This window comes from Equus quagga, chromosome 4 (genome assembly GCF_021613505.1).
Source record: "Equus quagga isolate Etosha38 chromosome 4, UCLA_HA_Equagga_1.0, whole genome shotgun sequence".
Lineage (NCBI taxonomy): Eukaryota > Metazoa > Chordata > Mammalia > Perissodactyla > Equidae > Equus > Equus quagga.
The window spans coordinates 123,996,902-124,009,410 of record NC_060270.1 but is presented as its reverse complement, the minus strand read 5'-3'; the positions used below and the strand labels follow the sequence as shown (position 1 = coordinate 124,009,410).

Sequence of the window (12,509 nt, the reverse complement as noted above, 5' to 3'; positions counted from 1 at the left end):
TATCTTAAGTCTTCTCATTAAATGGAAAAATAATTTGTCTATACTCAGCTTTAATAGTAAAAATATGAACTTTGGAGAACATGAAATACAAAGAGAAATCAAGTTCATTATGTAAATAAAAGGTATTCAAATATATAACATTTATTTTACTATAGGGAATGTAATAAGGAAAAAAGTAATAATAATTGAAAATTAGATTAAATGACAACTTAGGGAAGAATGTTTCGTAGTTTACACAAAATTAAACAATGCATCAAATATATTTTTAGATTTTATTAGCTTTAATGAACTGTTTAACATTTTACAAATCTTCAGATTGTTACAGTTTTCAGCAGTAAATATATTAGTAATGGCAATAAATACACTGAAATGTGAGATTCCTCTGATGAAAGAATACAAATGATAGAAACACTTGAAAACAAGAGGGCAAAATGTCAACTCTAGGTCTGAGATGGAAATTAACACGATCCAATTCCTCACAATGCTAGTCCATGCGGAAATGACGAACTCATTCCCTAGAAATGAATATGGAACTTCGAGCTTCACCTTTCTGGGAAGTTTTGAGGGACATTATAACCCACAGATCCCTAAAACTCTAATATGTACTGATACCAGAGGATTCAAACACAGAGAAGTGATCTGAAAATGATTGCCGAAGCAAAGAAGTGCTTCTATTCCTCAAGATTTGTGACCTCCGTGGTAAACTGTGTATTACAAAAGGGAATAATCCCTATACAACCGCATAAATGTCATAAAAATGGATTTTATAAAGTCTCAAGATCATAATATGTATTCAAAAATACATATAGCTGTGCTTTAGTAAACGAATCCATCAGTTAATTGAGGGATAATTTTGCTTTTAAGATATATCCAAAGTATATACAAAGGATCCACAAATGTTAACAATTTGTGACCAAAATTCTCTAGGTTTACATTTGCAAAAAACTGTCTTAGTTTTCAATTTAAAAATTTAAGAAAGTTGTGAATATTGTAGGTTTATTATCACTTGGGTTAAGAAAAAGTAGATGGCTTCAGCGTTTTAACAGGAAATTTGCGAACTACTCAGGAATGAGAAGTTACACATTTTTGATTATTAGAAAAGATAAATTGCCTATACTTCCCAATTGAGAACAGAATGTGCAGTGTATAAAAAATGTTCTATTCTGAAATCAAAAACAGTGTTTCTAGAAAAGCCCTTGGGGATACATCTTCTCATTTCCTTTACACAAGAACGATAACTGGCATACTCGAATGGTATATCCTTATACCCACATGTGTATTCCATTACCAAGCTGAGAGATGAAACATTTTTATTTAAAGGTGGGAAAAATATACACTTAAAATACTGAAGAAGTGCAACGTTTTCCTATGTAGTTTCAAACTTCATTCCAACATGAACAATATATCAATATAAACTGGATTCAAGAAAGAATTAAACACACGAAAGAGAGAAATGTTACTTGCATGCAAAATTCATTGTTCCAACGTGAAACACTAGGTCTATATTTTTTAATTAATAAAAACCGCACATCTGTTGAATTTGGCTAACAGAAAGAAAATGCACATTTAAGAAAGATGTCATCATATCCTTCTAATAAAGCAAGTCTATATCAAAGGCACTTCAGCAGAGCACTAACTCCTTAAGCTTTTCCAAGTCATTTTCATTTACGCCACTTTGAATGCATCTTTCCATATCAGACCAAGAAAAAGCCTCCTCTACCTTGGGGTCTTACTACTACCGCCCCCCAAAAGTAAACCCAGGTATTACTCAAAACATTGATCGCTTCCGCGGATTGGGGTGAAATATAGCAAAGCTTTGCCTCGCTCTTTACGTTCTCTGGGTTAATACAGACAGGTAGGAGTGTAATCTGACAAGTCAGATGCTTCAGAAGTGGCTACAGGAAAAAACTGGCTGAAGTCACTATCTTGGGAAAAAAGCTGTTGTATTTCATTGTCTATCCATCTGTAATTTGACTAAAGCTAATGTGGCTAATTTTGGTTCTTTCAACTTGTTTGTGTGCCTTGGGTCTCTATGCTGCTCCCATGCATATTAGTACGGATGAGAAATAAAGCAATTTAGTTTCATTTGTTTCCCCAAGGGAAAAGGGAAGCTGCTTCAGACATTTGCCTTCATGGAAATTTTAAGAAAAATAGAATGAGTTGATTTTAATTAACAAAGAGCTTTATTTTTAGGACACATGAATGATAATTCAGAGTTGAAGACATTTATAATTAAAAACAGTTGTTGAATGTATTCACACTGAATTCTTTGCTATGATAAAAAGAATATGGATATGTTACTTCCAAAACTGGACAAAAAAAGGTTGCAAAATGTTGCAAAGGCTATAAGTGATAAGTGAAACTTTTACTCCTCCCATGAACTTGAAACTGTTTTTCTCAGACATCTTTTATGAACATCAACAGACAAAAAACATGTGGATGTCTCTCTCATATCCTGAAGGTATGCTTAAGTCTCAGGGAAATAGCATTTCTTTTTCTGCTCATTGACATTTCAGAAAAAATTGAAATGTTTATTACCTTTAGCTCCACATACTTAATTTTTTGGTGTTCATAAGAAACTTTTAATTCACTGACTTTTTAAAAATCAAGTTTAATAGTGTTTAAGTGACTGAATTCGTTTTTTTTTTTTTTGAATAGAAGAAATATCTTAAAACCAATTTTAGCTACATGTATCAGTGAGTTTTAAACTAAAAATATGGGTTTTTTTCTAGATCAGTAAAAAGTTTTTCTTGACAGCTAAGCTCACTTCACTTTTGGCGGGGGATTTAAAATAAATATTGAGTATCACAGCATTCACTTCTCAGATTTATAAATAACAAGCTAACACCTTATCATTTATTCTGTGAAGTTATATTCAAAAACAACCGAAGAGCTGGTGTTTTCCTCTCCAACAACCAAGTTGCTTCTTGCCCGTCTTCCAGGAGGACGGGATTTCCTTTTGGGTTGATACAATACACATGCTGTTGATTACAAAAAGAAAATGTTTGGTCTTTAAACTCTACAATAACATCAATCCAGAACATTTATCAAGTTATTTCCAAGTACAGTCAAAAAAGAACATAACAGTAACATTTCACAAGAAGATAATGCCTGAAGAACAGTTTCATTTCTAAATGTTTCACAGGGGTAGTCATCAAAGCAGAGGCAAGATTTTTGGAAGCAACTTTTAGGAGTACACATTTCGCTGTTATTCTCAAGAGAGTCAGGGCTAAATTGGCTGAGTGAGCAACATTTTCGGGGAACCGACATCTTGAAGCTATTTTACATTTTTAACTCTTGGATACTTCATCACCCAAAAATAAACGAATAGGCCAGAAAAAGCATCGCTCGGTATCCTTCTCTCATTACTGAATTAACACTTTACTAGTTACTCTGCTTGAGACACATCCAGGGACCATGAGATTGCTCAGTCTCAACTTCTTCAGTTCACACTGCAGTTTACAACAAGAAGCAAGAATAAACAGCACGAGACAGCAGACACAACCACCCTTGGTGTTAATTTATGGGAATCAGTGGGCGTTCCTCTCGCTTCTTCCAGATATTAGTCTTGCTATCTCTTTTGGCTAGTGGTGGTCTGCCCCTTTTTTTAGTGGGGGATGTATTGGCTTCAAAATCCTCAACGGTACTTTTTCTTCCTGGAGACTCTTCCCCAGGGTGCTCCATGATAGCTCCGCTCCCTCCATCTAGGATGTGCCTTAAAGCTGGGTCCTCAGGGGAGCAGACAGTGGTTCCACTCTCACTACTGCTCAGGTCTAAATCTTCTAAGTACAGGATCTTAGGCTGATGCATGCTTTTGATGAAAGTTTTCTCCCTCTCAAGTTTTCTACTTGAGTGATGCTCATTCATGTCCACCCCAGAGTCCAGACTCGTGTCATTGCTCTGGGTTCTCTTGCCCTTTTTCAAGTCTATAAAGGAATGCCTCACTTGTGCAACTGGCTTTCCATCAAGAGACACAAACCAGGCTCTGGGATGTGGGGAGGGCTTTCCTTTGGACAGCTCCAGGAGGGTCTGTTCTGAAATCCCTTGAAGCTCTGATGAAAAGGGAGTCATCACAACAGCTTCGTTTAGTGTTCCAGGAACAGAGACAGATTCCAGTAAGCTGTTCGAATACCGGCTCCAATCTGAAGTTTGGGATGGTAAGCTCTGTTGACCTTCGAGGGGGATATTCTCTTCCCTGGCATCTGGAGGCTGTGCATGAGAATGCATTGGCATTTTGGGCAATGTCTGTGTAAAGTTCTCTCTATTTACTGGTTCCATCAATTGGCCATAGACTAACTGTCCTTTTCTTGGCAAAGTAGCTGACTTAGCAGTATGCAACTGCTCTGGGGTGGAGAAAAGGTCAGACGTTTGAAGAATGGCAATGGGCTGGCTGTAGATATGCATAAGTTGTTCAGGAATGTGGGAACGCCCATACACCTCTTCATTACCTGTGAGATACCTCTTTTCCTCTTGAGCGTCACCTAGAGATGAAGATAAATTGTTGTTAATATGTTTAGGTTGTTTGGACCCGACATTGGGCTCCAAAGACTGTGGTGGGTTTCTTGAGTAATTATTTTGATTGACTGATAGAAAGGAAACATCTTCATTGTAGATTTTAAAATTGTCCCGAGTTTTTACCATGGAAACCCTTTCTTCTGCTTCTGCCTTGGACGGTTCCTTTTTCTGAGGGCTGTATGAGGAGTTTTTGGCATTGAACAACTGTGACTTGTCCTCGGCTTTTAATGCAACTTTGACTGAACTGATGTGATTTATGTGTGTTGTTGAAGTTGTCTGGTCTCTTTTGAGGACCTCAAGTTTAGTGATATTTCTTTCTCTTTTCTGCGGAGTACCACATTTATCCCTAGAGTAGAAGAGAAGGCAAGAAATGTTTAAAACTTGTGATCTAGAAGGTTTGTTTTAAAAAATCATCCCACAACATGTACATTATATATGCAATGCTATTGTTAGACGATATCCATTTTTAATCTACACATTTTAAAGATCATACAATTGATGTCTACAGATAAACTTTGTAATACATAGAACCTACTGACATGATACTATAGGTTTGAGTTTTCTGTATTTAAACACATTGAGTAATATTGTTCTTACCTGCAATAACAAAGAAGTACAGCAAAAAATCCAATGACAATGACTATTGTTCCTCCTAATATGGCTGTGAGAAACACTGTGTGGTAGGCAGTTATGTTCTTTGAATCTCCATTTATACCTGAACCTAAATGGCCCAATATAAACCAAGAGAAAATACATTATTTTAGATGAAATTTTCAACTATGTCCTATCCTGGATGAGGCAGATTAAATATGTGTACCCTGTTCTGTTTGCTCCCTCCCATGACACGCTTCCCTGTGGGTAGGTTATATCTTCCCTCCCCTTTGGGTTTAATCAGTTGACTTGCTCTGCCCAAAGAAATGTGAGCACCTTCAATGAGGTTGCATGATACGGCCCTGCCGTCTTGCTAAGGCCCTCTAATATGTGAACAGCATTTCCTAGAGGGTTGATACTCCTTCAGCCTAGGTTCTGGAATGATAAAAAAAAAAACGTTGAACTGAACCAAGCCAAGCCCAACAGTCACGAAATATAAGCAGCAAAGAGATGTTTGCTATTGTTAGCCACTGAGAGAGCAGGTTTGTTTGTTACTGCAGCAATGGCTGACTATGACAGACATTGGTACCTAGATGCTAAAATGCTACCATAACAAAAACCTAAAATATATGACACTGGTTTCCAGGCCAGGCAGTGAGCAGTGAGGAAATTGTTTCAGGAGGCAGTAAAAATGGTGACCCAAGTTATGTAGTAGCAAAATATTTGGTGGAATAAACTTGGAGAAAATATTTCTAATTAATTTGAGCCTCGTGCAGAGAAATTTTGAGATAGAATGTTGGTTGTGAGTGTTGACAGTTTTGTATTCAATTTAAAAAGAAATTATAAGGACAAATTCAAAAAAGAATTTTCGAAAGTAAGCAAGGATGAAAAGACTGAGAGAATCCAATAATTCTGGGACATGAAGGATTAAAAGTTGTGACTCTTTCTGCCTGGGCTTCAGAATAAGAAGACACCATGATCCCAGTAAGTTACGCCCAGCAGAGGCACAGTTGCTCCCAGGTCCTCCTTTATAGGAGCACACATACACAATGCTGTTGTCATCAGCTTAACCGCAGTAAAAGCGGACTAAGGCCCTGGGAAGATCAGTGTGGGCTTTTAAGATTCTGCAGGAAAATAAATGCAAGTAATCTAGAGGTAATCTGTTTCAACATCACTAAGACTTCATTTTGTTCAAAAATGCATATAACAAGTCTACTGATCAGTATCAACTAGCTTCTAATATGTACTCAGGATGATAAAAGAGTGGTGAGACAACCAGTTTTCCGGTAATCTCTAGCAGTAGAGAAAGTCCAGAAGGAGGCTTTCAACCTCAGCAAGGACAATGGAAAAGACTGAGGATCACAAGGTCTTTAGATCCTTTAACTTTTGCATCAACTGATTTGATAAAAAGTAATAATAACAGTAATATTAAAGGTTTTGGAGAGAAGTTTTGTGTTATGCATACAGACTTAGGAGCCAGAGTGCCTGAACCAGAATCCTGGCCTCACCATTTCTTTCTATGGGGTCTTGGGCAAGTTGCGTTTCTTTCTGTCTCAGCCCATATCTGTCATAGCTCACCCATGTGGGTTGTTACCAGGATTAAGCGAGTTAATACTTATAAAACACTTCCAACAGAGCTTAGCACGTGACAAGCACTCCATAAGTGTTAGCTATACCACACCGTTGTTGTTAAGTGAAACTTCAAGGTTACAGAAGAACAGGCACTCCAGCATCGGCCACACTTTCTTATATGGGAACAAGTAATAAAGTGTTATCATATCTAATAGGCAACCTAACACAGCATCACATGATAAGAAATTTCTTCAAACAAAAAAGAAGTAAGAGTAACAATTCTATCTGCAGATTCTTATTCAGGATCCAGAGCTGCGACAGAGTGAAGTTTGATTATAACCGGGTGAAATTCAACTTCTGTTCCCAAGAATATATGAATATATGTTTCCACAACAGAGTAATGCTAACAATTTTCACTCCACGGGATGCCAGGGGACTCACTTTTGGAAATATCAGGCTGATATGCATGACTATAGCAAAAAAGTATGCATCTGCATTTGTGGTTGTGTACGTGCCTAAAAGGGGTCAGAAAGGTGGAAGTTACAATATATTTTAATTCAAATATATTTGAAAATGTATATTTAAAAACATATTAAGAAGCACTTGATAATTAAACTCTACTGAGCTGCCACTTACCTATAGCAATCTATGAAAAACAACTTGATTTTAATTTCTTGCACTTAATATTTTTTTCAAGGAATTCTAGGATTCTATTTGAGATTTATTTAGAAACACATTTAGTGTATTATTAATAAAATTATATCTAAAGTAGTTCCAGAACACCAGACACTAACTAGCCCATCATAGGACCAATTTTGACTTTACAGTAACACTCACATCCTAAAATGTTTATGGACATTAAGGATCATCATATCCAACTCCTGCAATTTAGAAACAAGAAAACTAATATTCAGATGGAGAAGTACCTATTCCAAGCTCACCCAGTTAGTTATTGGCAAAGCAAGAGCTATAATCAAGCTACCCATGTTTCTAGTATAGTGTCCCTTTGTGATATGCTTTCAGAATGAATTTTTCAAAAGCCTCACTAGTAGGGATCCAATTCAAACTAGAAGGTATCTAATTCTAAATGGGATCCCACACTTCTAAGTTCTCTGATTCACACAAAATCTTTCCAACATATAGGCTAAAACAAAACTTCCACCTATTTTAGAAAATTATCTCAGCTTTTATAATTCAGAGTCATCTTACATAAATTGGTTGTTTCAGGTATGTTTTTAATGGAAAGAACACTTCTCTATAAAACTCAAGGGCTTTGTAGGTTATTTTTATTAGAAATGAAATAACTTGGATTTAGTTGAGTTGAAGTATTAAATTAAATATTAACTGTTCTTCTTTTTAAATCAATATTTCATTACAGTTGCAAATCTAGAACGAGATAAGGTCAGACAGCTGGCAAACCTGCATGAGATTTCGCATCATGAGGAGCAAAAGTAACCACCCTCTGCTTTCTGAATAAATAATCTCATCAGCGCTAAGCTCAAACAGAAACAGGGAGAACCTCCCTCTTGATCACAATGGTTAATGGCTCATATGTCTTCTATTTGGAATACTAAATTTTGGCTTCCTTAGGAAAAAAAGTCTGTTACCTTGCATGGTCCAAAATTCAAAGGCTGTCAATGTAAAATGAAAATATAAATCAAATTATTAAAATAAACTTTCTCAGAAACTCTGGAGAGCCTTCAAATTATTAATAGACAGCCCTGATAGGATGCTATGGAAGAGAAATGTATGTAAAATGTCATCCACGTCCTTGATCAGGGTGTGCGCTGCTACTATGCCTGACAGGCAGAAAGTGCCAGGTCGCAGCTGTCTCTCAGTTGGGAGCCAAGATACTCGATAAACCAAAAGAATTACCTCTGACATAGAATTAAAAACGAAGGAATGACAAATGCATTCAACTTTCACACTCTCCCAAAACTTCACTAAAATGACACCGCAAGTTTTGCTTTGTTTTCTTTTTGTACATACACAAACCCAAGGATTAAGAGAGAGTGAGATAAGAGCCAAGAGCAACAAGATGCTCAAGGCTGGAAAGTTGACTTAGCAAAGCTGGCAACAGGGACAGCCAAGAATCAGCTCAATCCATACCAGCAAACACCCAAAAGGCCCAGAAGTGGCAGCAGGCCCAGGGTGCAACCAGACTACAGTACAGCAGGTTAGAAGACTTTCCTTTTTTTAAGAAGCTTTAATGGATAAAAAATGCAATGTTTGAAGATTTTGAGAGATTTACACAAGTCAAGATGAAAGTAGGATTTCCTCAGATGCAAACTATATAGCTAATTTCATACCATGTTCAATCTAGGAAAAACGAAATACTCATTTCTCCTAGAACGTGAATAGAGCATTCCTGGTGGACAACTCTTGCTTTTTGTCCACCTTCTGTTCATATGTCGGGACAATCATTTGGGGTATCGTTGTCTTATCTTGGAAACAGTCTGGGGATGCTATTATTCAACAGCCCTTCCTCATCCCCACCCCCACCCCCAGCAAGGGGTGTGCCCATGACCCAAGTCTGGGCCAACCAAATTCTTCATCCCTAGAATGACCAGGAACAGTGTGAGGAAAAGACTACAGAGGGCTGGAGTCAGCCACCACGCAGCAGCAATCTTGCCAAGACAGGCAAGCAGGGCTGCTAACCGGGCCTCTGGTAGTCCTGCCTTTTACAGTTTGCTCCTTCCACCTTCCCTGGGATCCTGTGAACTCTCTATATCCTAATACTTTTTTTTAATTATCCAAAAATCTGTTCCTGTTGTTTGCAACCAAAAGCTCTAACTGATCTGGGTAGAATTTATTTATGAAAAGTAAACTAAGAAAAGAAAATACTTGAACTGAACATACTTCACAGACTCGTCAGACGTTAGAGTTATAAAGAACCTTAGAGTTCATGGAGCTTTATTTTTTTCAAGCGTATAAGAAAAGACGAAGGTGAGATCAAGAGACTAGAAGCTTCTTCCAGTGTCATATAGAAGGTAATGGCAAAGCTTAGAATAAAATCGAGATCTGCTGCTATCAACTCCAGTAGGACTATTTGGATTTTGTTTTTAATTTCTTTGTTTCATGTTTACAATACCTCTAGTTCCTGGAAGTGGAGCTGCTATCCAGTAGCCCAAATGTGGTGCGTCATATGTCCAAACCAAATGACTGTTATATTCCTTGACCATTCCCTGGCCGTGATTTATCCAAGCACCTAAAAAGGAAGGCAAGTGAAAAATACCCATCGGTCAGTGTCTAAATCTTTACTGCTGAGAGGAGTTTGCTGAAAGCCTGTACAGAATACTATGCAGGACTTTTTCAAAGATTATGAAAACTGTGGCAATATATTATCATTGGATAATATATACATTATTTAATAATATTGTACATATTATAATAATACATAAAATAGAATAATTTGAATGATTTGTTATTGACTAAAGAAAATAAAATAATTATAAAGATAAAGGTATATTTAGGGAAATCATGACTCTCTAAATAACATTTAAATTGTTCTTACTGAGATATGTCTTGAGGAGGTGAGTAATGAAATCCAAATTTATCAGTAGGTAGGTAGTTGTCATCTGTTCTGGGACTCTGATTAAACACTTCTGGATATATTTTGTGGCCTTATTTCTTTTTAATTAAGTACTGTTTTGTTCTAGTACTGTTGGTATAGCGCTTTTGGAACTAAATGTGGTGTGGGCTCATCACTCCTTGTTTTTGTTATTGTTTTTTGGTAACTTAAAGACTTCTAGCCTATTTACATGGAAACGCAAGAACAAAATCAAGGGAAGCAGAGGAGGAGAAAGTGCTTCTGGCTGCTATTTAGGAGACTAAAAACAGGGAACAAAATTGGCACCTAAGATTCTTTTGGAAAATAATCATTCTTTCTATTTCTTAATAACACAATGTTATTTATTTTCATGAAATTAGCATACATTTCTCAAGCGCTTTAAACAAGCTTTTAGATATAAGTTCTATTGCCTATCAAAACAAAAAGAACTCATAAGAGCAGAAATACTTTAAAAAATAAATTTCATTTCTCCTCAAAATGTTAGAGGATATAAAAAAAAGCATGGGAATGTGAGTCAATAATGCTTTTTGTGTGTATGGTGAGGAAGATTAGCCCTGAGCTAACACGTGTGCCAATATTCTTCTATTTTGTATGTGAGTTACCACCACAGCAAGGCTTGATGAATGGTGTAGGTCCGTGTGCCCAGGATCCGAATATGCAAACCTGGGCCGCCAAAGCACACCGGACTTAACCACTATGCCAAGGGCCTAACCCCAATAATGCTATTTTTTTCTTTCCTTTTTTTTTTTCTGGCGAAGAAGATTGGCCCTGAGCTAACATCTGTGCCAATCTTCCTCTACTTTGTATGTGGGATGCCTCCACAGCATGGCTTGATGAGAAATGTGTAGATCCACACCCAGGATTCGAACCTGCAAACCCCAGGCCACCAAAGCAGAGTATGTGAACCCAACTACTACGCCACCAGGCTGGCCCCAATAATGCTATTTTTAGTGTAATATATTGGCACCATTTTCCCCACAGTTGTATTATATTAATTGAAGTGGGGCCAATTTTGGTTGTTGACAAAAGTCCTTAAAATTGCAACATCACTGATTTAATGCTCTACTAAAGATAAAATGTTCAAATATAAAATATATATTTTAATGTTTTAGATAATAAGGCAAATTAAATTTGAATATTAAAATTTAGCATTTAATATTAATTTTTAATATAAAAATTAAAATATAGAAATTTTATTTGTCAATATACCTCAATAAAGCTGAAACATTTTCTTAATAAAAATAACAAAGAAACATATTTCTACGATAAGACATTCAAATATTCAAAAGAAAAATATTCAAAATATTCACATAGCTCACATACCTGTGTTCATATCAAACGTCCAGGCAGGTACGTGATCCCCTGCACTGACATCACTTGTATGCAGAAGGGGCAGAGAAACTTGAATAGAGCCATCCACCTTTAATTCTTTTCCCCCTGAATATATTTTCACACATATTGCAGCAAGAGGAGTCAATTCAATGCTTTCAAAACCTAAAAAAGACAGTTTATTAAAATCATATGTAAAACACAGGTTGTAGTTACATATTAACAACACATTAATATGGGCCTAAAATATCTAGTTCCTCTCTTTCACCCCGGGTTATCCATTTTAATATCATATAGATAGCAGATCTTCATTAAGGACTTTTAAAACATAATTTAAAAATAGATCATAAATATAGGCTATACTTATGTAACACTGACAAGTCAATATGAGCCTAGAGATCTAATGCTCTCAGCGTCGTCTGATGTGAGGTCACTGGAATCTAATTCAATGTTTTGAAAAACCTACAAAACCAACAACCGAAAACACATCTCACTAGTATCATACCCAAATAAAGCATCTACCATACCGGGTCATCAATGCAGCTACGGGTCTAAAACAGCGGTCTCTTCTTCTCCCGAGACCATCTGTTTCAAGTACTAGAACCAACACAGCTGGACTCCTTACGGCTACCTCATGTAAAAAACCTTCTGATTCAAAATGCAATTTTTAATTAACAGCTTTGACAAACATGACACAAAATCAGCAATACTGTTAGCTGATAAAAATAATAGGCCTTGATATACATTTGATTAATAGTATAATTGAAAGAATTAATATAAACAGACTAAATATTAATATTATAATATTAGACTTCAAAGCTTGAAAAGTAGGCGAAAGGAGATTAATAAAAGAATTGCTTTGCCTAAGGTTTTAAAGATTTGATTACACAATTTATAGTACGCCTTCTCAAACATCAGGAGCTTCTTATAT

The 12,509-nt window shown here is 36.3% G+C and overlaps 1 protein-coding gene across 1 annotated transcript in view; it reads right to left on the bottom strand.

Annotated features, from left to right (window-relative positions):
- Positions 1-281: 281 nt before the first annotated feature.
- The window catches only part of FAM171B (family with sequence similarity 171 member B), a 63,538-nt gene continuing 51,310 nt past the window's right edge, over positions 282-12,509 (bottom strand). The window contains exons 5-8 of the mRNA XM_046659791.1: positions 11,573-11,743; positions 9,770-9,886; positions 5,113-5,236; positions 282-4,861 (exon numbers count right to left, since the gene is read on the bottom strand). Coding sequence (XP_046515747.1) covers positions 3,517-4,861; positions 5,113-5,236; positions 9,770-9,886; positions 11,573-11,743 — 1,757 coding nt within the window. The 3' untranslated portion in view covers positions 282-3,516. The remainder of the gene's footprint in view (positions 4,862-5,112; positions 5,237-9,769; positions 9,887-11,572; positions 11,744-12,509) is intronic.